This window comes from Sminthopsis crassicaudata, chromosome 2 (assembly GCF_048593235.1).
Source record: "Sminthopsis crassicaudata isolate SCR6 chromosome 2, ASM4859323v1, whole genome shotgun sequence".
In the NCBI taxonomy this organism is placed as follows: Eukaryota; Metazoa; Chordata; class Mammalia; order Dasyuromorphia; family Dasyuridae; genus Sminthopsis; species Sminthopsis crassicaudata.
Window position 1 is genome coordinate 271,922,416 of NC_133618.1, and position 27,016 is coordinate 271,949,431.

At 46.4% G+C, this 27,016-nt stretch overlaps 1 protein-coding gene across 1 annotated transcript in view; it reads left to right on the plus strand.

Moving 5' to 3' along the window:
* The window catches only part of PLA2G4B (phospholipase A2 group IVB), a 31,405-nt gene extending 4,687 nt beyond the window's left edge, over positions 1–26,718 (plus strand). Inside the window, 23 exon segments of the mRNA XM_074289363.1 lie at positions 171–227; positions 4,464–4,559; positions 4,846–4,923; positions 7,551–7,572; positions 12,129–12,181; positions 12,711–12,847; positions 13,532–13,663; positions 13,962–14,002; positions 14,347–14,389; positions 15,095–15,158; positions 15,676–15,800; positions 16,511–16,591; positions 17,367–17,404; positions 18,902–19,037; positions 20,643–20,779; positions 21,779–22,001; positions 22,159–22,276; positions 22,614–22,751; positions 23,241–23,345; positions 23,558–23,737; positions 24,243–24,409; positions 25,927–26,113; positions 26,295–26,718. Of these exon segments, the coding sequence (XP_074145464.1) occupies positions 171–227; positions 4,464–4,559; positions 4,846–4,923; positions 7,551–7,572; positions 12,129–12,181; positions 12,711–12,847; positions 13,532–13,663; positions 13,962–14,002; positions 14,347–14,389; positions 15,095–15,158; positions 15,676–15,800; positions 16,511–16,591; positions 17,367–17,404; positions 18,902–19,037; positions 20,643–20,779; positions 21,779–22,001; positions 22,159–22,276; positions 22,614–22,751; positions 23,241–23,345; positions 23,558–23,737; positions 24,243–24,409; positions 25,927–26,113; positions 26,295–26,515 (2,579 nt within the window). The 3' untranslated portion in view covers positions 26,516–26,718.
* Positions 26,719–27,016: the final 298 nt, after the last annotated feature.

Sequence of the window (27,016 nt, forward strand, 5' to 3'; positions counted from 1 at the left end):
AATATATCTGTATATTTCATTATTATATATTAATAACAGAATATACCATTTATTACATTGCATATCAATAATAGCACTAAATATATTTCATTATATATTAATAATCATAAGTATTACGTTTACATACATGACCTTTTAAAATGTTGTGCTCTCTCTCTCTCTTTATCTAGGGAAGATGCCTGATGCTGTGAACTTCTGGCTGGGGGAAGAATCAGCAGTGACGTCTCGTAAGTGCGGGGAGCCTGGGCGCGAGTGGCCCATGAATGGTGAGATTGATGCCAGAGTGGAGAGGGGCCAGACGGCTGGGGGAGGGGAGGGAGGGGCGCGGGGTTTACATCTGAATCCGTGTTCTCCACAACCCCTGTAATTTCCACCCATGGCTCCCAGTTCGGCTCCATGGAGCCAATTTTCTTCCATAAAACAGCGTTTAACACATGGAGACAGCTGTCAGTCAATCCCGGTTTACCTTATCTGACTCAGTCTGGGGTTTTAAGTTTGAGCTGGAGACAGACAGATGCTGGCGTTGGGAGAAGCTGCCCCAGCCTCTCGGTCCCCCATCCTTGGCTGTGAGAAGGGCAGCTTTCGTGGCCCAGGCCCAGCGGGGGAACAGCTTTGGTGCCTGGGCCTGCTCAGCACCCTGCCGCTGGTATCCCCAGGCTGCCAGAATCATTAGCAATAATAAATATTTATACAACACATGAGGTTTGTCCAGCGCTTTAAACGCATTCTCTCATTGGATGCTACAAGACAGGTGCTATTATTATCTTCATTTTTTACAGACAAGGAAATTGAGGCCGGGGACAGGTTAGGTGACTTGCCTGGCTTAGCACACAACTAATAAGTGAGGAAAGATGTGACTCCAAGTCCAAGGAGGTGACACTGTCCACTGGGCCCCCCAGAATCTGGCCTGCTCCCCTTGTGTCCTGCTCTCGTAGCACAGGCCGGGGCCGGAAGGGTCCTCATGTCCTCCTCAGGGTCCGGTCCAAACGCCCCACTTTGTGCATGAGGGACCTGGGACCCAGGGGCGGAAGACACTTGATAAGATCACACCCTGCTTAGCCTGCTATCGGGCCTCATGGGGTGATCTTGTGCTTCATCTGTGAACAAGTCGTCTTAACAAGGCTCTTTTACACTCATTTGGATTTTCTACAGCACCTAGCAAAGTATTAACCAGGCAGGAGGCCCCATAAATGCCTGTTGAATGAATTAGAGAATTAAGCGCTGTCATCCTTATGTTAAATAGTGAGGACTCGTGCAGAAAATGAGCTGGAAATGGGTCATGGCAGACCAGGCCCTAACTATAAAGAGTTCATAAGAATATAATTAGAAACAGGTCTGTCTGGGTAAGAAGGTAACCCTTCCTGAGAAGCAAACCGACTCCAGATTTTTCTGATACTAAGATTCTGTGATTCCATGAAAAGCAATTAAACATTTGAAAGTCAAATATTTATTCCCATATTAAATAATTTGGAATAATGATCTTACCAAACTTCTTTTAGGAACAAATAGGATACTGACATCTAAATCAGGGAGAGCAAAGACAGAAAAAGAAAATTATAGACCAATTTCATGAATTAACATGGATGCAAAAATCCTAAATAAAATACTAGATAAAAAATTACAATATAATCCAAAGATTATACATTATGTATGACCAAGTGGGAATGCAGGAGTGGCCTAACGTAAGGAAAACTATGAACACGATTGATTATATCAATAACGAAAGTTCAACAATTCATATGTTTACATCAATAGATGTAGAAAAAGTTTTCCATAAAGTCCAACACTCATTTCTATTAAAAACATTTGAAACTATAGGTATAAATAGTTTTTTCTTTAAAATGATAAAAAAGCTTTTATCTAAAACAATCAGTGAGCATTATTTGTAGTGGTGATGAGCTAGAAGCCTTCCCAGTAAATCATGTGTGAAACAAGGATGCCACTGTTGTCACCAATATTATCAGTATTATGTTGGAAATCCTAACAGTTGCAATAAGAGAAAAAAGAAATAGAAGAAATCAGAATAGGAAATGATGTAATAAAAATGATCTCATTCTGTATATGATATGATAATATACTAGGAAAATCCCAAATACTTAACTAAAAAGTTAGATGAAACAATAGTTTTAGCAAAGTAGCAGGAAATAAAGTGAGTACATACAAATCATCAGCATTCCTATATATCACAAGTAAACCTCTGCAAAAAGAGATAGGAAAAGATATTCCATTTAAAATAACTCTTCATAATATAAAATATCCAGGAACTATGCAAATAAGATTAAAAAAAAAGGATAAACATTAGTTCATGAATATACAGGGCCATTATAATAAAAATGACAACTTTATTTAAAATCATGCATTCGATACCACCCCAATTAAATTACCAAAAAATATATTTTAGTGAATTAGAAAATAAAAATTCATTTGGAAGAATGAAAAGTCAAAAATATCAAAGGAAATGATAGTTTAAAAATGAAAAGGAAAGAAGTTTAACAGTACCAGATGCTAAGCTATCAGGCAGTAATTATCAAAACTATCTGGTACTGACTAAGGAATAGGAAGGTAGATCAGTAGAAGAGAGTAGATGTATAATTTGCAGTAGCAAATCAATATAGTAACCTTGTATTTGACAAATATAAAAACTTAAGATTTGGAATAAGAATTAATTATTTGGTAAAAATTATTGGAAAATCTGAAAAATGGTATGACAGAAAAGGGCATGGATTAATATCTTATGCCCTTTACACAAGATAAGGTCAAAGTAGATACATGACTTAGACATAAAGAGATATTACAAGGAAATTTGAAGAATGTGGAATGTTACTTATCAGACTTATGGATAGGTGAAAATTTAATGAATAAACAAAAGATAGAGAACAGAGTAAGGTATAAAATAAAAAATTTTGATTACATTAAATTTAAAAGGTTTTATACAAATAAAACAAATGTAACCAAGATCAGAAGGAAAGCAGAAAGTTGGGTGGAGGGAATTTTATAGACAGTTTCTCAGATAAAGGTCTCCTATCTCAACTATATAAAGAACTTGTTCTAAATCATTATTGATTAGAGAAATGCAAATTAAAGTAACCTTGAGGTATAATTTTATATCTATTAGATTGGCTAAGACGACTGAAAGGTAAAGCAAAAAATGTAGGAAGGGATGTGAAAAAATTGTATAATACATTGTTGGTGGAAGCGTGAAGTGATTCAACCATGTTGGAGAGCAATCTGGCATTATGCCCAAACAGATATTAAACTGCTTTACCCCTTGACTCAGAAATACCATTACTAGGTCTATTTCCAAAAATGATTAGAAAACAAGGAAAAGAACCTCTATGTGCTAAAATATTTATAGCAGCTCTAAATGGTGGTAAAAAACTGAAAATTTTGGGAATGCCCATCAATTGGGGAATGGCTGAACAAGTTGTATTATTTGATCATAATGGAATACTCAATGTGTACTACAAGAAAAAAATGGGCTTGTTGATTTTAGAAAAACATGGATAGACTTACACGAAATAATGAAGACTGAAATAAGCAGAATCAAGAGAAAATTGTATACAGTAACAAAAATATTGTTTTAAGAACAACTTTGAATGGAAAAATCATTTTGACTACTATAAATACCCAAATTAACTATAAAGGACATATGAAGGAAGATAGTATCTGCATCCAGAGAAAGAACTGATAAATAGAAATATCTGTAGAATGAGTTTACATGTATATACACATTTATGTCTAATGGTAGCCATTCTTCTAGGGTGAGGAGCAGGGAAGAAAGGAAAAGAAAAAGGAAAAAAAAAATTTATGTGTTTACTATATATCTAAAAGGAATAGCAAGTTGTACATAATAGATTTGCAGATTCATGTTCAGTCATCTTTTTTATTTTGATATATTATGGAAATACTTGTTTAAATACAAATTTAAAAAGAAAAGAAAAAATGCCCCTTTCTTTTTGCCCTTCCCAAACTCAACAGATTGTAAGCTCTTTGAGAACAGGAGTAGTTTCTTTTTTTTTACCTTTGTACCCCCTGAATCTAGCACATTGCCTTATAACAGGTACTTAATAGAAGTGTGATGAATTTAATTGAAGGATATAACATTACTCTAATTTCCTTCAGTTTTGACTTTATAATAATTTCATGTGTCCCAAATATCTTGCTTGTTGATAGCAAGTTCCTTAAAAAAAAAAAAAAAAAAAAAAAGATATCTAACTGTGAGTTTTGTGTTCTCTGCCCTCTTGGCTTTACCTTAAAAAAAAAAAAAAAAAAAAAAAAAATCTGATTTGAGTCTGGCTGCCAGAGAATAGGGCTTTAAGGTGAGGCTGAACCTGGATACTGCATCTCTGTCCTCCTCTGCCAGGGCAGCGCCCATACAGGGAGCTAGGAGGGACCCATCTTTTCTCTTTTTAGGCTGCCTGACTCTTGACCCTTTTCCCACAATCTTTCCCCATGTTTTTCAGTACACAAGGATCACTATGAGAACCTCTACTGTGTGATATCTGGGGAAAAGCACTTTGTCCTGCTCCCGCCCAGTGACCGACCTTTCATCCCTTACGGTATGTGAAGTGACAGAATGAGACTATTGTGGGGACTCTGAGAGAAGGATAAGGAAGGATCGCAATTTATCTATCTGGGCAGCTCACATCTGCTTGATTCTCTGGGCCCGAGGTGGTGATGGGAAAATGGATCCCCCATGAATGGATCATAAGAGTGGAAGGGAAGGAGGCAGGGAGTATTGATTAATTTAGGAGGATGTAGCAGTTATTCAATCCTGACTGATTTTGCCCCATTCTGACCCTATCCTACCATTCTCCTCTTAATCCTTTTTCCTTTTTGCTGTAGAGTTGTACACACCAGCAACCTACCACATGTCTGAAGATGGCTCCTTCAAGATGGTGGATGAGGAGGCCATGGAGAAGGGTGTCCATCTTGCATCCAGCTATAAGACTTGGCAGAGGGACTGATCCTGGGGAGAAAGCAAACAAATACACAACACACACACACACACACACACACACACACACGACACACACAACACACGACATAACCACAGACCTCCTGACCATAAGGAATGGAAAGGGGCAGGACTCTGTCTTGGAGAATGCAAATCTGTCTATGATTTCTGCCTGATCTCCTGCCTCACTGGTCAGAAAGAATGTTGGATATCCAGTTGATGGGAGCTGGGCTGGCAAGATTTTGGCTTATGGTATTTGTCCTAAATAAATTACTGTTCCTTGTAGGTTCCTTGGATCCCTTTAGATCCTATGGCTCCAGACCTGGTCCAATATCCACTCTACCAGCAGGCCCAGCCCCTGCACTGCACGGTGAAAGCTGGGGAAATGTTGTACCTGCCAGCTCTCTGGTTTCACCATGTCCGCCAGTCTCATGGCTGTATAGCTGGTAAGGAGTTCGAGCCTCTAGGGATGAGGAGGGAGAAGGTGATGGGGACCGGGATGAATATAAAGCCTACTCTGCAGGGAGCTGGGGAGTGGGTGCAGATTCGGTGTGGATGGGGCTCAGGGGCTAGATCAGATCCTCTCTTTTCCACAGTGAATTTCTGGTATGACATGGAATATGACCTCAAGTACAGCTACTATCAGCTTCTGGACTCCCTCTCAGCACTAGCCACAGATCTTGCTAGGAATGGACCTTCTGAGCTCTCTTGATGGGTCACGCTAAGCCGGTCCCAGAGATTAGCTTGGTTTTAGAGAAGCCCCTGGAGACTTTTTTTCTGGACAGATACAAAGTATGGATAGGGTTCCATTTGGGACAGTTTTGCCAAAGAGGCGTGGCCTTTGGAGCCAAGGTTGAGCCAGGGCCAAACTGATTCAAATTCATATTCCAATCAGACATGCGAAAGGATCTTGTGGGAAATTATTTCGGGTCTGGTGAGGAGCTATGGACTGGTGGAGATGTTGGAGGGACTGGGTATGGGGAAGGGGAAAGGAAGTGATGTTGGGGCTGGACTTAGGTTTAACAGCCTTCCTGCTACTGAGTTCCTCTGTACGTGAATGGCAGTTACTCCACCCCTTTTCACTTACCCTGTGAAGCCCTTAGCTCTCTATAAGCTGTAGCCTTGTATTTGGGACTTGTGTGGATAAGTTCCTATAAATCTGTTATTATTGTCACAAGGTTTTCTTTCTTTTCTTTCTTCCTTTCCACCATAAGCATAGTGAGACTGTTCTGTAAGACCCCTGGACATTTGACACTTTGCTAGTGAGAGGTAGGGAAGGATTAGTAGAGAAGCAATCTCATATGGGGAAAGGGACTGCTTTCACCCCCCGTCCATCTTCAGTGAGGAGCTCCTGAGCTCTTGGGCTCAGCTTCTTCTACCAAACTCCAGAGCCACTGCCTAATCTTCCTCTCAGGAAGCCTGATGGAGACCCTACTGTCTGCCTAGGACATCACCTCATCTTCCTTTTCTCAATTCACCCAGGGTGACAAGATTGAAGGTCAAACTTTATTTATTTATTTAAAGTCTTTTATTTCCAAAATATATACATAGTTTTCAGCATTCACCCTTGCAAAATCTTGTGTTCCATTTTTTTTTCTCTTACCCTCCCCTAGATGGCAAGAAATCCAATATAAGTTAAGCATGTGCAGTTCTTCTATACATATTTCCGTGCTACACAAGAAAAATCAGATCAAAAAGGGAAAAATGAGAAAGAAAACAATGCAAGCAAACAACTATAAAATAGGTGAAAATACTATGTTGTGATCCACACTCAGTCCCCAGAGTTCTTTCTCTGGGTGCAGATGGCTCTCTCCATCAAAAGACCATTGGAACTGGCCTGACTTAGAAGGTCAAACTTTATGAATGAATTCAGAACAAGATAAAAAGAAAGGCAAAAAATCTCTAAACAGCCGTGTTCGAGTGAAACAAGGTTGCCCACTATCACCATTACTATTCAATATAGTACTAGAAACTCTAGCCCTGGCAATAAGAGCCGAGAAAGAGATCCAAGGAATTAGAGTAGGAAATGAAGAAATCAAATTGTCACTTTTCGCAGATGACATGATGGTATACTTAGAGAACCCCAAAGACTCTGCTAAAAAGCTATTAGAAATAATTCAGAATTTTAGCAAAGTCGCAGGATACAAAATAAATCCACATAAATCCTCAGCATTTTTATACATTAACAACACAATCCAACAGCAAGAGATACAAAGAGAAATTCCATTCAAAATAACAGTTGATAGTATCAAATATTTGGGAATATATCTACCAAAGGAGAGTCAGGAATTATATGAGCAAAATTATAAAACACTTGCCACAAAAATAAAGTCAGATTTAAATAATTGGAAAGACATTCAATGTTCTTGGATAGGCCGAGCGAATATAATAAAGATGACAATACTCCCCAAACTAATCTATTTATTTAGTGCTATACCAATCAGACTCCCAAGAAACTATTTTAATGACCTAGAAAAAATAACAACAAAATTCATATGGAAGAATAAAAGGTCGAGAATTGCAAGGGAACTAATGAAAAAAAAGTCAGAGGAAGGTGGTCTAAGTGTACCTGATTTAAAGCTATATTATAAAGCAACAGTCACCAAAACCATTTGGTATTGGCTAAGAAATAGACTAGTTGATCAGTGGCATAGGTTAGGTTCACAGGACAAGATAGTGAATAAAAATAGCAATCTAATCTTTGACAAACCCAAAGATCCCAAATTTTGGGATAAGAATTCATTATTTGACAAAAACTGCTGGGAAAACTGGAAATTAGTATGGCAGAAACTAGGCATGGACCCACATTTAACACCACATACTAAGATACGATCAAAATGGGTCCAAGATTTAGGCATAAAGAACGAAATCATAAATAAATTGGAGGAACAGGGGATGGTTTACCTCTCAGACTTGTGGAGGAGGAAGGAGTTTGTGTCCAAGGGAGAACTAGAGACCATTATTGATCACAAAATAGAACATTTTGATTACACCAAATTAAAAAGTTTCTGCACAAACAAAACTAATGCAAACAAGATTAGAAGGGAAGTAACAAATTGGGAAAAAATTTTTACAGTTAAAGGTTCTGATAAAGGCCTCATCTCCAAAATATACAGAGAATTGACTTTAATTTATAAGAAATCAAGCCATTCTCCAATTGATAAATGGTCAAAGGATATGAACAGACAATTTTCAGATGATGAAATTAAAACTATTTCCACTCATATGAAAGAGTGTTCCAAATCACTATTGATCAGAGAAATGCAAATTAAGACAACTCTGAGGTATCATTACACACCTGTCAGATTGGCTAAGATGACAGGAACAAATAACGATGAATGTTGGAGGGGCTGTGGGAAAACTGGGACACTGATGCATTGTTGGTGGAGTTGTGAAAGAATCCAACCATTCTGGAGAGCAATCTGGAATTATGCCCAAAAAGTTATCAAAATGTGCATACCCTTTGACCCAGCCATACTACTACTGGGCTTATACCCCAAGGAACTACTAAAGAAGGGAAAGGGACCTGTATGTGCCAAAATGTTTGTGGCAGCCCTTTTCATAGTGGCTAGAAGCTGGAAGATGAATGGATGTCCATCAATTGGAGAATGGTTGGGTAAACTATGGTATATGAATGTTATGGAATATTATTGTTCTATAAGAAATGACCAACAGGAGAAATACAGAGAGGCTTGGAGAGACTTACATCAACTGATGCTGAGTGAAACGAGCAGAACCAGAAGATCATTATACACTTCAACAATGATACTGTACGAGGATGTATGCTGATGGAAGTGGATTTCTTCAACATAGAGAAGAGCTAATCCAATTCCAATTGATTAATGATGGACAGAACCAGCTACATCCAGAAAAGGAACACTGGGAAATGAATGTAAACTGTTATTTTTACCTTCTGAATCCAATTCTTCCTGTGCAACAAAAAATTCGGTTCTACACACATATATTGTATCTAGAATATACTGTAATATATTTAACATATATAAGACTGCTTGCCATCTGGGGGAGGGGGTTGGGGGAGGAAGGGAAAAAATCTGAATAGAAGTAAGTGCAAGGGATAATGTTGTAAAAAATTACCCATGCATATGTACTATCAAAAAATGTTATAATTATAAAATAAAATAAAAAATTAAAAAAAAAAAAAATAAATAAATAAACAGCCGTGTTCACATAGGAATTTGTCATCGAAGAGTCCCTCAGTCACCTTGTAGAAAAGCAAAGGGTATAAGCATTGTTACAGTGCCTACTCCGGACCGGGCTTTGTGCTCAATGCTTTACAGTGACTATCAGGTCACTTGCTCCTCATACAAACCCTGGGAAGAAGTTCTCTCATCTCCATCTTTCGATGTAGGAAGCAGAGGTGGTAAGAGGCCAAACTTGCCCAGGCTCCTGCTAGTGGCCCAGGCCACATTTGAGCCCAGGCTTTCCTGATTCCGACCCCAGCGCCCTGTCTCCATGCAGCCAGCTGTCTCCGCAGAGGCTTGGCTCGCACCCAAAACAGGAGCCCCACTTGAGTCTCTTGGAACCAGTCATCCAGCCTTTGGTGCAGATGATAGGGAAATGACTGTGTCCCCCAAGGCAGCCGTGTCCGTGTGGATGGCAGGAGGAGGGAGGAGGCCTCTCTGACCTCACACCCAAGTCCGAGTCTGCCGTGTCCTTCCATGGCTCTTAGCTGTGCTCCACAGGACCCCACAAAACAGACCTAATCCCTTCCACAGCACAGCGCCCAAGGACGAGACAGCTGGCAGGGAGCCCCGGTTTACCTTTGCCTGACCCGGTCTTGGTTGGGCTGCCAGCGTTGGCTAGGCTTCCCCACCTCCAAAGCACAGGACACCTGCCTCCCAGCTGGCTGTCCTTCTGGGAACCACAGTGCTGCCTGCCCCTCACCTGCAGCAGGCCCAGACCCTCCTCCACCCCGCGCTTCTCACGCTGCCACTGAAAAGACGTCTGGTTCCCCGGAGACCTGGAATAGTCTTCTTTCCTAAAGCCCGCCCTCCTTGTTATGGTAGAAGGGCTTGGGGCTGGCATACTCTTCCCAGTGGGCCTCAGCTGTTTGAATCAAGGCCGGAGCTCCAAGATTTTGAAATGTAGCTCTCACCCACATCTGGAGGAGCTTGGAGTTTTATGTGTCCTTCCTGGAGTCCCCTTCCCGGCCTGCTGGTTCCTCCCAGCACCACCTCAGCTCTTCCTCCCCAAATTCTGGATGTTTGCTTTTTCCTGGCAGAATAGGGAGGGATCTGTACAAAGAGATAGCTTCAGCCGCAGACAGACTAGGAGGCTCCCATCTTTTGGAAAACTGAGGGGGGAGACCAGGATGAGCCAGACAGCGAGCCCACCCTAGTACTTGGCTCTGGCTCAGCCCTGTGTGTTGCCTGGCCCATTTGTAATACAGGTGATTATTTCAGAAATGGGTGTGGGGTTTGAGCCAAGGCCCAGGAAGGTGGGAGGAGCTCTGAGCTATCCGTGACATCCCTAGTCTCAGCGTACCTACACACCTAGGCTTCCCTGGGGTTGAAGCTACATCTTGCCGGGTGCTTCGGAGGATTTCAAAGGCATGGCTCTGGTAAGGACTCGTCAGGGAAGTAGGCCCCTGCTGGCTGGGCTCAGGGTCTTGGGAAACCACGTCTCCCTGCCAGGCTTTTCCTGCTTCAGAGACGAACTTGCCCCTGTTTATGTTTCTTCCTCAGTGGAGCAGGACTGCTTGGAAATGCTGTCTCCCTCTGTGGAGGAGCTGTCTCTTTGTCCTGTGTCCAGAGTCAGGAGCAGTGTTACAGCAGAAGGAAGAGGGTGGGGTGGGGGAGAGGAGGAGGAGAGCCCGCAGGAGACAGGATGAAGGCTCCGAGGATGCTTACCCAGGAGACGAGAAGATTCAAGGGGGATGGAGAAAATGTTTTCAAATATTCGGAAGGTTGTTAATGTGGAAACGTTGGATTTTGTTCCGTTTGGCTTCCGAGAGCAGGACTGGAAGCGATAGATGAAATGGCAAAGGTGCATGTTTAGGCTTGATATTAGATATCAGGTAGTTCTGTTAGAACTATCTCAAAGTAGAATGGGCTACCTCCAGAGGAATCGGTTTCCCTGTCCACTTACCAGCTGGAAGACCACTCGCCAAATAATGGGCATTCTTTGGGAGTACGGTTTGGTCTGGAAGCAACAAGGTCCCTTTCAAGTCTGAAATTCTGAGTTTCTGGGACAATGTGTATATGCGTGGAGGGGAGGGTTCAGTCAGAATTAAAAGTTAGACCATCCCTTGGGTGCCCGCGACTCCAGATAGAACTTCTTGGGACCGGAGTTATTTGGTTTCCATCTGGCCTCTGGCCACCAACTTCCCAGGCCCCAGAAGGAAATGAATGACTTACCTTCCAGATCATCCTTTGTGACTCAGCAACTCCTGCTTGGGGGTGTGGGAGCCTTAGGGCTGACATGGGGCAAGCCTGTGTTCTTGAGGGAGTTCTTGTCCCTGCTGTCTGTCACTGATAATCTAAGGATAAGAGGGAGGGATAGGTGGCACCCCAACATCCCTCAGGTGTGTCAGGGCAGGTGTTACCCCCCGGGGGTATTTGTGGTTGGGAACCTCCTCCAGAGCCAGACCTCACAGAGAAGCTACCAAGGCAAACCTTGGGGGAGATGAGATCCCTCGAATACAAACATTTACTAGGCACTGGGAATACAAACACAAAGAATGAAACTAAGCTGCTCTCCAGGAGTTCTCCTGGGCTTATCCCTGCCCAGAGTCAAGAGAAAGGCGCACCACCACCAATGAACCCTTTAGATCAGCACAGGGGCCTGGGACCAAAATGCAACTTTCCCACCCTACCCTTTTCAGTCTTAATTTTGGCAGCAGGTAATCTGGGCTCAGTTATAAAGTGAAAGATGAGGGGGGAAAAGAATGAAAGAAAGGAAAGAAGAAAGAAAGAAAAACAAACTAAATTGAAAGAAGTGGAGACAATAGGTCAACAACTTCATCTCCCAATTCAGGATTGTCCGAGTACAAGACAATGGTCGAATACTTACTCGTATGGGCTGTGGGTCCCCTGCTTCTTTGGTGTTCACTGAAAAAAAAACCAAGGGCTGCCCCAGTCTCCATCAGCCTCCCGTAATAGTACAACCTGCTCATTTGCCTCTCTGCCTCCTAGCCCACCCCTGGTAGCAGCCTGCTCTCAGTTCGGGTCCTAAAGGCTCATGGCTTCCCCTCCAAAGATATGCGTGAGTACAGAATTCCTTTCCTAGCCCCTTCCTCCCCTGTCAGTGCGATGGCCCTGAGCCTCGGACTGGAGCAAGGAATGGTGAGAAGAGGAGAGGGCTGAGGCCGACTTGGAGCATCTGGCAAGGGGTGCTCCCAGGGCAGGCCGGGGATCTTGGGGACTTTGACTTCCGCTCATCTTCCTCATCCCCTTGGCTTGGGCACAGGTCTCCGTGGGCCACTAGAGAGCCTCTGCTCTCCTACATTGTAGGGAGGTGACTTGGATTCTTGGCGGAAGAAGTGGGAAGCTGTGAAACCAGAGCCACTGCTATACCATGAAGGCATCAAGGCACAGAGCTCTGGATTTGGAGTCAAAGGGCTTTCCGTCTGAATTTTGCCTTTGCCGTTTAAAATCCATGTGATTCAGCTTTTTTGGACCTCAGTCTCCTAGCCTGAAAAAAAAGTGGGGTTGGACCAGATGATGTCTAGGAACCTTGTGGCCCTCGATGTGTGATCCGCATTTTATAACTGGCGTTCCCTCTTCCTCTTTAGTGACCCCCTCCGACAGCTATGTGAGCCTGTGGCTGCCCACAGCTTCAAGTCAAGAATTTCGGACGCGTACAGTAAGGAACTGCAAGAACCCTGTCTGGAACCAGACCTTCCGCTTCCGGATCCATAGCCAACTCAAGGTGCCCCAGACAGTCGCCACTCTCCCCGCTCCACACGCACGCACACACACGTTTACTGCTATCATTTTTTTTTTAAACATCATCATTTTAAAATGTATTTTTCCTTCCTCTCCATTCAGGGAGTTACTTCTTATAAAAATAATTTAAAAGAAGAGACAGAGGGAGAGATGTGGAAGAGACAGGGAAGAAGGAAAGAGGGAGGGAGAGAGAGAGAGAGAAAAGAAGAGGAAGACAGAGACAGAGACAGAGACAGGTAGAGATAGGGGTGGGGGTGGGGAGCGATTCAGCAACACAAATTCCACAGATCGATCAAGTCTGACAGAACATGCAGTATTTCATACTTGTAGTCCCTGACGTTTGCAGAGAAGAAAGGAGCCCATATTCATTCCTTCATCCTGTGAACATTTGTCATTTATTTCAATATTTCCTCCTACCAGTTGTAGGCTCCCCATCTCCTCACTATTCCTCCTATCAAACTTCATTTTATTTTGATTTCTTTTCTCTGCCTCCCTCACCTCAATCCTTTCTCTGACTTCCTACCTCCCTTCTCAGTTTCTCATCTGTACAATGGGTTTAATGATAGTCCACATCTTGGAAGGTCCCTGTGAGGATAAAATGAGGATGTGTGTAAAGCACTTTTAATATTTTAAAGCACTAAGTGTGATTATTGATGATTATTCTCAGAATATGCTGGAGCTGAAAGTGTTTGACCAAGACCTAATGACTCAGGATGACCCCATATTCTCTGTGCTCTTCGATGTGGGGACTCTGAAAGTCGGGGAGAGCCGGCGGGAGAGCTTTACCCTCAATCCCCAGGTGAGGCAAAGGATGGAAGCCTTTCCTCCTTCAAATGCATCTATTTCTAGGCTCCGGGCGTAGCTCTATTTGGGAGTCCCAGAGGGAAAGAGAGAGTTACTTTTCTCTCCTCACATGGAACTCTATCTGTTCTATTCTCTCCTTTAGAGCTAATCAATCCCCCAGTCAATTTCTGATTCTGAATCTCAGTCTCCCTCTCCAGCCCTTCCCCCTCCGACACACACACACACACACACACACACACACACACACACACACACACACCCTTCTTTTCCAACTGATTTTTTTCTCTCCCAAGGGCAAAGAAGAGCTGGAGGTGGAGTTTCGCCTACAAAGTCTGTGAGTCTGGGACTTCCTGGAGCTGCTGAGCCGCTAGGACTTCCTGGGACAGCCCAGGGGGGTGCCAGGCTGACATAATTCTGCCATTCAGTGGAGCCTTAGCCCTCCTAGAGCTCTCCCAGAATTTTCACGAACTATGGGGAGGGGAATGAGGACATGGAGTCTCAGTTTCTTATGGGGCTGTTTCTTAAATCGTGGAAATTGGAGCTGGAAGGTATCTTAAAGATTATCTCCTCACCGGTCCTCATTTTGTAGAAGAAGAAACTGAGGCTTAGAGGAATTAAATGACTTGACCAAGGTGTGGCAAAGTCAGGATTAGAAATCAGATCTTTTGTTCCTTTCAGCCCAGCATGCCCTGAGCAGCTCATCACCAATGGTGTCCTTGTGGTAAGTCAGTCTGGCCAGAGACATTAAGTTGAGCCCCTAAGGACTCTTCCCCTCCCTCCTCCCTGTCACCTCCTGCCTACCACCCCTTGCCCAAGGTCCCCGTGGAGAGATCCAGGGCTTGGGTCCTGCCTTGGGCACGCTGGCTCCGTGATTCAGGACAAGTTCTCCAGTCAATTCCTTAAGTGATTTCTAATCTCTAAGATGATAAATTGCAGAGAAGATGTCAATCAACATTGGTAGAGAGAAGCTTCTTATATGAGTTCTCTTTATCAATGAAGTCATAGGTCCATGTCCCTGTTTGTGGGGTGGGATTGGAGGGGATGGGATGGAGGTGGGATAGAGTGGGATGAGATGGATGGGATTGGATGGGGTGAGATGGGATGGGGGAGGGGGGTAATCCATGCCTCCTAGTTTGTATTTAGTTTCTAGCTTCCTAAAAGGAAGCACAAAGGGAGAAGATGCAGTCCCAACACCACAAGTATTCAGGTATGCTGGGAGCAGGGATGTTTCGGATGATTCGGAGCTCTTCCTTTTGTCCTTGGGCTTTGCTCAAACCCTGTGCCCATGTAGGACCTGAGGAAGATTCCTGGTTACCTGGGGTGGGGATAGCATGGTGTTAGGGAATCAAGAATAGGGATGGAACGGTTGAGAATGAAGCACGGAGGGATTAGGAATTTACATCTGAGCTACTGTGTTCCTACTCAGGCCCGAGAGCTTTCCCGTTTGCATGTTCAGCTAGAAAAGATAGCAAGCGTACAAGAGAACCCAGGTAAGCCTCCTTTATTTACCCTCAGGCTCCAGCCCCGTTCCCATAAATCCTCAGGCTCCAGCCTTGTGAGTCAGCCTCTCTAGTTGGGAATCCAGGTACTACGGTGCCATAGAAAGAGATTATCATTTAATATAAATCACTTAACCTATCGGGGCCTATTTCCTTATTTGAAAAATGGAAGGATTGAATTCTGATCACAGAGTACATCAGTGACCTTTAAGGTCTCTTTCAACTCTAAATCTCTGATCACAGGAAGAGTCGGGTTGACATCCTCTGGCTCCTAGCTCTAGGGGCTGGATGGTTGTAACTAGGGTCTCTTCTCTGAAGTACTGTGGGGAAACAGAGGAGGAAGGGGACTGGGGAATGTGGGCATCCATGCTACTGTGGATAGCCCTTTATTCCTGGCACGCATTGGCAGGAGGCTGAGCAAGACCATGATGGACAGGGCTTTCCCAGGGCAGCCCTAGAGCCCCGGCGTTAGGGAGAGGGAGTCTTCCTTGTGTTTTCTGTGTTCCAGAGTCAGAAGTCGAAGCCCTAGTGCTGGAGTCCTATGAGGGCAGCCAGACTGTCACCTCGGGCACCAGCCCCATCCATTTCCACTGTCCTGCTTGCTGGGAGTCAGAGCTAAGTGTTAAGCTCCAGGTAATGTTCTTGACCTCCCAGGAGAACAGGAATGTATATATGTATGTATGTATGTATGTATGTAGGAGCATCTATTAAGCCCTTACTATGTGCAAAAACACTGTTAGGCATCAGGGACAGAAATTTTTAAAATCTAGAAAAAAAAAATCCCTGTTCTTAAAAAGCACACAATCTGAAAGAAGGTCAATAACATAACATATACAGGAGGTTTCAGCCTCAACTCAGATAGAAAGGCCCAGTGGTTGTCAGGGCAGAGCAGCAAAGGAGAAGGTAAAGCATCTTCTTTAGTGTCACTTCCACTCATGAAACCACAAAGGTTCTTGGTGTTGAACCATTTTATGATACAAAGGACTTTGGTGGTGGGAACGTTTCTTTCTGGGTTTTTTGGTTTTTTGTGGGGGGGGGATTGGTTTTTCAAAGCTGCAGAGGAGGTGGAGGGCTGCAGTACTGTAGACGGCTCCCCCAGGGATTGCTTTTGGGGATGATGGAGCGCCCAGTACCCTTCACTCCAGCGCTTCTACCAATCACTATTTCCCTTCTTCCCCCTCCCATCGCTCTCCTATAGAATAAGAACAACTATTATTAATAGCTCTGTGACCTCCCACCTTGTGTTTCTACTCTGTTCCCACCCCATCCCATACTAGGTTGGAATGAGACTGGGTTGGGGTTGAAGTTTGTCCCTTCATGTAACTCATCCTTGCTTTCTTCAGGGCTCTTCTCAGGAGGCAGTGAAGGTGCCACTGAAATCTCTACCTTCTGGTCACACCGTGAAGGTCGCCTTACCCACAGAGGTAGGAGCCCCGGGACTGTTTCCCTCAAGGGACAAAAACAATCTGCTTAGGCCCCAGAAGGCCTTGCCACATGTATTTTTTCTTTATAAACTGTAAAGCTTTGGTGATGCCTTTGATTTTTGTCTTGATATATCTCTTTGCATTTCCCCTTCCCTCTCTACCTGCCCCATTGAACTCTCATTGTGACTAAGAATTAAGCAATGGAGTCACCACATCTGACAGTGTCTGCAGCCTTCCATACTCACAGTCTTTCCCCCATACCGCCCTCCCCAAGAGAAGAGGAGCTCATTTCATCAGTCTTTCCCCAAGATGGCTTTTCCTTTTACTGAGCTTTTGGTGTTTTAATTTGCTATCCTAGTTAATGTGCATATTTCCCTCCTGGCTCTGCTTTCTTCACCCCATGTCAGTTTTCTGAACATCTTATATCTGTTACTTTCAATGGCACAATAATATTACATTGGGTTCATTATACAGCGATCTGCCAACCATTCTCAATCTGCGGGCAACTACTTTGCTTTTTGGCTGTCTTACATGTGTTCTTTCTTCTCCCCAGGACAGCACTCTGAGCAGATTCCTAGGGGGGGTTAATGGGAAGAGCGGTTTCCATGCAGCCCAGATTTTCAGCCCTCAGGCCATGGCCATCTTTGGAGGGGGTGTGCTGGGGTTGGGGAAGTCAGAGCATAGGGCTCAGTGACTGTGATTCAGGGCTTCCAGGGAGAGGGTGGGAGGCTGGAGTTCAGGTTTGATCACTGATGAGAATATTAATGATTTTCAGGAACCTGCACTGATGATGCAACTGAAAACTGAGAAAGGGTGAGTGTCTGATTGCCTGTGGCAAAAGGAAATGGAGATAAAAAGGGGAGCAGAACTTGGAGAGGCTCATTGGGCAATGGAAAGTCATCAGGGTAGGAGGAACACAGGTGGTAGGGGAGGCTGCCCAGGCCAGACTGACGTCTAGCCGGTTCTCAAAGATAGATATGAAAGCGTATGAATGGTTCTCTTCACAGGATGTGGGGATTGAAGTTTCTTGTCTTCTTTTTCTTTGGGTAGTTGGGAAAGGGACACAAGAAAGAAGGATGAGTAGGTGCAAAGAGGAAGATCCATGATAGAGTCTAAATTCCTATTAGATCATATGAACCATATGCAGATAGAAGAAACTGAGCCCCAGTGGAAGGAGGAAACGGCCTTTTTGTTGCTAAATACTTCCCAGCACCAGATCCTTCACTATACACAGAATTCTGTTAGAAGGCTGTGTTCTACTGTCTAGACACTTGCAGCCAGCAAGCACAAAGGTGGCATAGTCAATAAATTGAAAGCCCAGGTCTCTGAGCTCAGCTGTCCAATCTTAAACTGACATGCTTGTTTATTGACTAGCACACCTGATTTTATAGATCATGAGCATTTCAGATGGTAGGCAGGGGAGCTCCTTACCTCAAATAGGTTGGGGACCTGAGAATTAAAGAGAAAAATTTGACCCTTCTTTTAATTCAGTGTGCAAAGGGAGGGCAGAGGGGGTGAGTTACTTCTTTGCATGTTTATGACTGAGGATTATTTAATGAAAGCCTTTTATATTCAAAATATATGCATGAATAATTTTCAACATTCATCCTTGCAAAGCCTTGTTGTGCTCCAAATTTTTTCTCTTCCTTCATCCAACCTCCTCCCCTAGATAGCAAGTAATCCAATATATGTTAAAGTGCAGTTCTTCTATACATATTCCCACAATTGTCATGCTGCACAAGAAAAACCAGACCAAAAAAGGAAAAAATGAGAAAGAAATCAAAGTGCAAGCAAACAACAACAAAAAGAGTGAGAATGTTATGTTGTGACCCACACTCAGTCCCCACAGTCCTTTCTGGGTGCAGATGGCTCTCTCCATCACAAGTCCATTGGAACTGGCCTGAATCACCGCATTGTTGAAGAGAGCCACATCCATCAGGGCTGATCATTGTGTAATCTTGCTGTTGCCATGTACACTCTGCTCACTTCACTCAGCATCAGTTCACGTAAAGACTGAGGATTGGGAAGTCAGCCTTGGCAGGGAGAGTTAGGAGGAGGAAGGGGCAGTGTTTTGCCGGCTCTGTAAGGTGCCATTTGTATGGATTGTATCTCCACACAGACATTACTTTCTAAGCAGAGGAAGTAAGGAAGGAATCAGGGAACAGAGTAGGGCCATAGGTTGGTCTGGGGGCTAGGGGAGGTCAGTTTCCCTCTAAGAGCTCCTTCAGGAAGGGACCCAGAATCCCCTCCCCTTCTTCCCCATGCTTATCTTGAACTGACGTGCAGCATTCTAATTCTTGCCTGCTGTAGCCCCGAGGAGCTGGCAGTGCGCCTGGGCTTTGGGCTGTGTGAGGAGGAGCAGGCGTTCCTAAGGAAGAGGAAGCAGGTGGTGGCTAAAGCTCTGAAACAAGTGCTACAATTAAAGGATGAACTGCAGGAAGATGAGGTTTGAAGGCTGGGCCTGCATGGGAATGGGGGTGGGGGTGGGGCCAGGCTGAAGCACTTGACCAGACCCATATCCTCCCTGCATGTGAAGCAGTCAGTGGCTGGCAGAAGTCAGCCAAGTTAGAAGCATCCTTGCCAGTGGGCCTGCCCCCCAGCTCTCTGCCTGGCCCCTTGTGAGTGCCTGGTGAGCACATGGCTTTGTCGGAAGCACCCCGGAGGTTCTTCTGAGATGTTGGTTTGGGAGAGAGGTCACTTACCATGTCTCTCAGGCCTAGCAGCGAATCTACATGAATGGATGGATGGGGAAGCATTTGTTAAACCTTTATTAAAAGAAAATCACAGGGTTTACAATAGGAAAAATTGAGACAGACTATTCCCCTGCGGAGAAGGGGCACAAGAGAATATGGCAAGGAGCTCTGGGTGTGTGGCAGTAGCAACAGATCCATCAGCGGGTCACATGTTAGTGCCCTGGGGATAGGCAGATGCACTAAGGAGGCACATAGTAAGGTCTGAACCTAGGAGCGAGAAGTCTACCTGGATAGTGAGGGCAGGAGGCACACCATTTCCCTGAAGCTTATATCTCATTCCCAGCTCACCTGAGGAGTGTGAATAGACATGCTACTTTGTTTACTCATGTGATTGGGTTGTAGGAGACCCGAAATGGAGCTCCTGGCTGACAACTCATCCCTCAGCAATTTCCCACACTGGGATTCCCTACAATGATGAAATCAAAGTGTCTCCCCCCTCATTCTCCCCCCAAAATTTGGGAAACCTAGGTATACATATGGCTTTCAGGTCCTCTGTTTTTCAGTTCCAACTCTCAATTTTATATCCCTTTGTCCTATTGGAAGCACGTCCATAAAATTCCATTTTGGGATTCTTGGTAGAGCAGCCAAGCAGTAATACTACTGCTTTGTGGATAAGCTATTTTAGAAATGAATCTCAGACCCACCTGAAGGTGCAGATCTTTTTTCCATAATGAGTTGTCTCAGGAAATTTGGACTAATTAGGGGTCATTTCCCAAGGGGGATCAAACTAGTTCCAGATCTTTCATTTCCAAAGGTTGCGAGCCGACTAGCAGGTGATTCTGGGGAGTCTGGATTGTAGAAGATTCCCCTTTATATGGGGCAAGGGTGAGAGGAGGTAAAGAAGGACATTGTTCTGGGGTTCTTAGAAATAGAGAAGTCTTGTGGCTGGCCTAAACTCTTTGATGCTCTTGCTGACTTCAGCAACCTCCCAGTATTCTCCAGAAGGACCAAGTCACAAAGTAAACCTGGAGGGTCTGGTTGGAATTTGTGTGGAAAGATCATTGGCTCTGGAGTCAGAAGATCCAGGTTCAAATGCTATCTCTGATGTTTACCACTGTGGGTATCCTAGATAAGCTATGTTATCTTCTTGGGCCTCAGTTTCCTTATTTATAAAAAAGAGGAGGTTGGACTTCTGAGATTCTTTCCAGGTCATCAAGCCCAGCTCTATAGAGGGTGGAAGAGCCCTTTGACCTTGGCCTTGGCTGAAGTCCATGCCTGGTGCTCAGCATTCCATCTCCTGCCTTAGAGTTGAATCAGTCTGTTCCTCAGAGGCCTCATCTAGTTACTCCCATTCTCAGGTTCCAGTGGTGGCTATCATGGCCACAGGAGGCGGGATTCGGGCAATGACTTCCTTGTATGGGCAGCTCTCCGGCCTGAAGGAGCTGGGGCTTTTGGATTGTGTCTCCTACCTCACAGGAGCCTCAGGTTCCACATGGTGAGCCAAGGGCGTGGCTGGGCTGAACTAGTCTGGGAGGTGCTTGGAGGGCTGGGGCACAGGCAGTCAAAGCTGGAGTTTGTTTATCACCACATCTGCCACAAGCACATTATGGGGAAAGGACATTAGAGGGAATTTGCTACATGATAAGAAAGCACATCATCTCCAGGAAATTTGTAGGTCCCCTTGACCCAACAAGACTGAAAATACCTCCAGTCCTCTGCTAGATCTGATTAGAAGGGTAGTACTGGGTTTCATATCCAGGAAAGCTTGCTTCATTCATTCAAATAGAAGCTCTTGGGGGGCAGGTACTGACTTGCTTGTATTTATAATCTCAGTGCCTGACACAAGCCTGGCACTGAGGAGTAGAAGAAAAGGGAGGGAATTAAGTGTCTGTTATGTGCCAAGAACTTTATGTGGCACTCTATAAACATCTCATTTGATCCTGACACTAACCTGTAAGGGAGGTGCTATTATTATTCCCATTTCACAGTTGAGAAATTTGAAGCAGACAGAGTTTAAGTGATTTGCCCAGGGGTTACATGATAGTAGAAATTAGTGTCTAGTAGCAGTAGACTAGTAGTAAGTGCCTGTGGTCACTCCAGGCCCAGTGCTCTATCCATTCTTCCACCCAACTGCCTCTGTTCTTTTCCTGCTTCCTTCCCCTTTCCCCTTCCCCTTCCCCTCCCTTTTCTTCCCATCCATTCCTTCCTTTCCTTTCACTAGATATTATCAACAAAAATTTGAAAAAATATTTTTCATTCATTCATCAGTGCGCATTATTCAATGCTTACAAGTCCTAGACATGATGGTAAGTGCAGAGGATCCAAAGACAACAAAGTGATTTCTGCCTTAGAGTGTCTGACACCTTCCCTTTTTCAGTGCAGTAGGACTTAACCAGGGAGGGTCCAGGGATTTGTCTTTTCCAGGGGACATAAGGCTTGTACACAGTCAGGGATGACGCCCTCCCACTTCCCCTGCGCCCCCTTCTTTTCCCAGGGCTATGGCAAACCTTTATGAAGATCCAGACTGGTCACAGAAAGACCTGGCAGGGCCCACAGCAGCAGCAAGAGCACAAGTGATCAAGAGCAAACTGAGCATATTGGCCCCTTCCCGGCTACAGCAGTACCGGCAGGAAATAAAGGAGCGGGCCCAGCAGGGTTACCCTTCCTGCTTTACCAACCTGTGGGCTCTGCTTAATGAAGCCCTGCTACACGATGAGGTGGGAAGGGGATGGGATAGCCAGGGTTCCCCATGGCTCAGAGTAGGGAAGGCTACGGGCAGTAGGAGCCAGACCTTTGGTTGCCAGGGGGATAGGGATTTATGGGATGGATGCTACAAGGACCTGGACTACAGGCCCGATAATCTTTCCATTGTAGCCCCATGACTACAAGCTGTCTGACCAGCAGGAGGCACTGAAGCATGGCCAGAACCCCCTGCCCATCTACTGTGCCCTCAACACCAAGGAGAAGAGCCTGAGTACCTTTGAGTTTGGGGGTGAGTGGAAGGGAGCCGCCAGGTCTGTCAGACTGGGGGTGGGGCGGCTCAAAAGATAGGTAAAGATATTGGGGGTGGGGAGGAGCAGGCCAAAGGAAAGAGGAGGCTGGGAGAAAGAAAACGGCTTTCTCCCTAAATCTGCCCTCTGCCACCCATCTGCCACCGACAGTTTTGTGCTCTAAGCTTAAATCCCAGCGCAGATGAGCGGGGCCTGTTTCCTCTCTGGAGAAGGCAGACTCCTTGCCTTCATCTCCAACCAGGAAGACTTTAGTTCTCTCTCAGGCAGTTCTTAGCCTCTCTCCATGGTGGGTGAGTGAAAATGTTGCCTTTCCCGCAGAATGGGTGGAGTTCTCTCCTTACGAGGTCAGCTTCCCAAAGTATGGCGCCTCTGTCCCTTCTGAGCTCTTTGGCTCCCAGTTTTTCATGGGCCGGCTGATGAAGCGGTTACCAGAGTCCCGGATCTGCTTCTTGGAAGGTAAGGGGGAGCAGAGGGGATCCCAGGCAATCAGGAATATTGGAGGGATGACAGAGAGAATGAGGCTGCCATGGGGGAGGGTCATTCACCCTTCGTCAGGATCAGCTCCTGAGCTACTCCTCATCCTTGTGAGTGCCCTCGGCTTCAGGCAGGCAAAGGGAAAGGGTCGGATTTCGTGTGGTGTCTCCAATACCTCTTAATGGTTTTCTTATTCATGGTTTTATTAATGGCATTAAAGAGGATCTTCTGCCTATTTCTATTCCCTAAAGGCCACAGGGCTTTCCAGCTGACTTGCAGTTGAAATTGCTTTAATATGTTGCTTCCCTCTATTAAAATTTGAGCCCCTTGAGAGGGATTGCCTTTGCTTTTCTATTTTCTAATTATATCCCAAGTGTTTAGCCTCATGCTTAATAAATGCATATCCCTTCCTTCTTTTCCTCCCTCTATCCCCTTCCTTCCTTCCTTTGTCTCTCCTTGCTTTTTCTCTAGGCATCTGGAGCAACCTTTATGCAGCTAATCTTCAGGATAGCCTGTACTGGTCCTCAGAACCTGACCAATTCTGGGATCGCTGGGTTCAGGATCAAATCACTTTGGGTAAGCCCTTGGACAGAAGGGAGATGGAGCTTGGGTAGGGGCCTGTGAAGGGAGAAGGGTCTTAAGAGTGGAACTCTCTCCAGATCTCCTTCTGGGCCTGGTCCTTCCCATCTCCCTTTCTTCAGAGGGATGGGGGTGGCAGGAAGCAGTGTGCTCCTAGCACAGGACAAAGACCTTGGAAGTCACCGATTCCCTCTCCCTCCAACATGCAGACAAGGAGGGAACTTCCTCTCTGAAGATGGAAGAGCCTCCCTGCACTACAAGCAAGATTGCCAAATTCTTTATGGACCTTCTAACCCGGCGCCCCTTGGCGGAGGCCTCTCACAACTTCCTGCACGGCCTGCATTTCCATCGGGACTACTCTGAGCATCCTCATTTCTCTGCCTAGAAAGGTGCCTGCTTCCCTTCTCGGCTCAGTCAGACCTCTCTGTTCCCTTTAAGACCCTTCCCTGCTGCCTGACCCACTCCCCAATTTCTGGTGAGGGCCGCTCTTTAGGAGGTTTGTTCTGGGATGAGGGAGGAGCTTCTGAGGGAGGACTCTGTCATTTAAAATGGATTGTTTTCCTAGCACAGGGCCCAGCACATAGTAGACAGACAGTCAGTGTGTGCTGACTCACGATTCATTCTGCGCCATCTCTTGAGAGGCAGTGTGGGCTAGTGGACTCTGCATTTGACACATCTGGCTGGTTGTGTCCTGATCTGTGAAACAAGGGGATGGGTTAGACTCAGTGATTGGGGGCCCTTTCCAACTCTTAGTCTGGGATTGTCCCAGAGCTTCCTTCTCTTGGGGCACCCGCGGAGATTCCTGTGCTTCCCTTGTGAGGGGCAATCTCTGTGAAGCGGGAGGGTTTTTGTGCCCTTAAGCTGGCCACAAGCTGCTTGTGCTCTCCTCCCCAGGCACCAAGCTGGATGGCTATCCCCACCAGCTGACGCCCACGGAGCCCTACCTCTGCCTGCTGGATGTCGGCTACTTCATCAACACCAGCTGCCCCCCCCTGCTGATGCCCACCCGCCAAGTGGACCTTATCCTCTCATTAGACTACAACCTCCAGGGGCCCTTTCAGGTTAGAAACGGAACACTCGGCACACACCCCGGTCCGGACTGATGGGAGGAATGGGCTCCTGGGAAAAAAGTGCTGGAGACAAGACCTGAGAACCAAATAATAACAATGATGATGCTTTAATGATATGTCTGGCATTTACATAGCACTTTAAGGTATGCAAATCATCTTCACAATTATCCTGTGAGGCAGGTACTCTTCCTATCCCCATTTTACAGATGTGGAAACTGAGGCTGAAAGTGACTTGTCCAGGTCCCACAGCTATTTTACAGTGACTGAGGTAGAACTTGAACTCAGGTCTGCCCTCCATATTCATCCAAGTCTAGCCCTTTCTATTTACTGTGCCACTTATTGGCAAGCAGCCACAAAGACATGTACCTCCCTGCTCCTCACAGGAATAAAAACCAAGATCAGCCGGCAGCCTCCAGTGTCGAGCCCTTTACCCACATCCTCTCCTTGGCCTAGGTTGTCCTTGGAGGAGCTACAGCTGGGCCGACCTGACCTGGCCCAATGTCATTCATTCACTCTCTCTACAGGCTGGTATGGCCTAGTAGACAGGGGGCCAGTTTGGGAGCTAGGATGTGGGTCCTGGAGCTACCTCCCAGACCTGCTTGCTCATGTGATCACCCAGGCGGTGGAAGATTCTTAATTAACCCAGAGCTGCAGATAAGGATCAATGAGGGGCATTCCCTACTCAACTAGCCATTTCCCATTGGGCAACTCAGCCTTTTTCTTCCTCCCTCCTTCCATTCCCCCCCCTTGTCCACTCTTATCTGTGGGTGTTCTGCCCAAAGTAATGTAAGCATGGATTGCTAAAACCTCCCAAGATATTTTGGGGTTTCCGACCTAGATTTCTTTCTTAAGGAGCCTGCCTTAAACCCAAACCACTCCGGCTCTCCCTGGTCACCAGCAGGTCCCAGCCCAGGTCTCATTTAGTCACCGTTGGGTCCTTGATGGCTCAGAGTGAATGAGTGGTTTTCTCTGCTTTAGTCACAAACTCTGGGGGCTTCCCCTTCCAGACTGGTTTTTTTCTTGACTAGGTAAAAGGTCATTCTCTGCTCCATTTCTTATTTAGCCTTAATCACTGAATGGTGGTGTCTCAGTCAAATTTATCTTTAAAAGGCCAAGGCCCCTCTGCATCCCGGGCCTCTCCAGTCCTTCTGGTCTGCGGCCGGCCCTGGAGGAGAGTGAGGCGGCGCCTGGCGCAGCGAGGCCCGCAGAAGTCCGGACTCCCCAGATGGAGTTCCGGATGTTGGAAAGGCTGTACAACGGGGTCTTCTCTAGCTCCGGTAATCTGGGGACTCTGGACTCACAGCGTTTCTATCTGGGGGAGTCGCTTCCAAACGTCCCCAAATAAAACTTAGGCCTTCACCTTTCAGAACTAGCTGCTCGGCCCCGCCCTCGGCCGGCCGCATTCTGGCTTTATCTGAGGGGCTCGGCACGGGCAGCGCGGCCTGCGGGTCACGTGCAGAGGCTCGAGAAGCCGCCCCTGCCTGACTCCGGCCCCTTTACACTTACAGCAGCTGGAACTGGTGGGCCGCTACTGCCGGCAGCGGGAGATCCCGTTCCCTCCCATCACCCCGAGCGCCGAGGACCGGGAGCTGCCCCGGGAATGCCACGCCTTTGCCGACCCTGAGGCCCCGGATGCCCCCGTCGTGCTCCACTTCCCCCTGGTCAATGCCTCCTTCCGGCAGCACTCGGCCCCCGGTGAGACGTCGTAATAGCTGCCCGGCCCCCGCCTTCTCTTTGGGGACCTTTCTCCGGTCCTCCCCCGGCCTTGGGCGTTTCTTTCCCCGCCCCTTTCCCAAGGGGTCCTCCGCACACACTTGACCCCGTTCTGCTTCTCGGGCTCCTCTCCTAAGCTAATCTCGGCCTCCCCTCCCCGCAGGAGTCCCGCGGAAGCCTGAGGAGATGGCCGCCGGGGAGGTGAACTTGACCTCTTCTGGTTCCCCTTATCATTACACTAAGGTGACATACAGCGAGGAGGACGTGGACAAACTACTCAGCCTGACCCGCTATAACGTCTGCAACAATCAAGGGCAGATTCTGCAGGCTCTCGGCGAGGCTGTGCAGCGGAGGCGGCGGAAAAACGGCCGGGCGCGGCAGTGACGGCCCGCGGGGCCTTCCGCGGCCTGGAGGCTTCCCACGTGCCTCAGGGATGGAGGGAGCGAGTGGGCTCCTCGGCCCTCCGAGTTCCATTTGGCCGGGGCCTTCCGGGCCTTTCTGCCCTGTGATCCAACCACGGGAATGTCCCAGCCCCCACTTCCGTCTACTTTTGAATTCTTCCCCTCCCCCCCTCTCAGCCCCCCCCCCCCCCCCCCCGCCCTTTCAGCAAGAAGGCCCACCAAAACGCGGGCCTGGGGAGCGCGCCTCGTCCAGAACTACGGGCGAGAGGAGGCCCCAGCGCCGCGGCGCGCCCGGCTTCTCCTCCCAGGCATGTGAAACGCCGGGCGGAGGCTCCTCGTCCTCGTGTCGGAGGCTGGGCCGGGAAGTGTCTGTGCGCCTGGGGGACAGGGAAGGGAGGCAAGCGGCGGCTTCCTCCAAATGGGTGGGCTCTGTGTGGTGTAAGGGAGCAAAGCCCTAAGACGCGGATTGTTAACTTTGATGGGT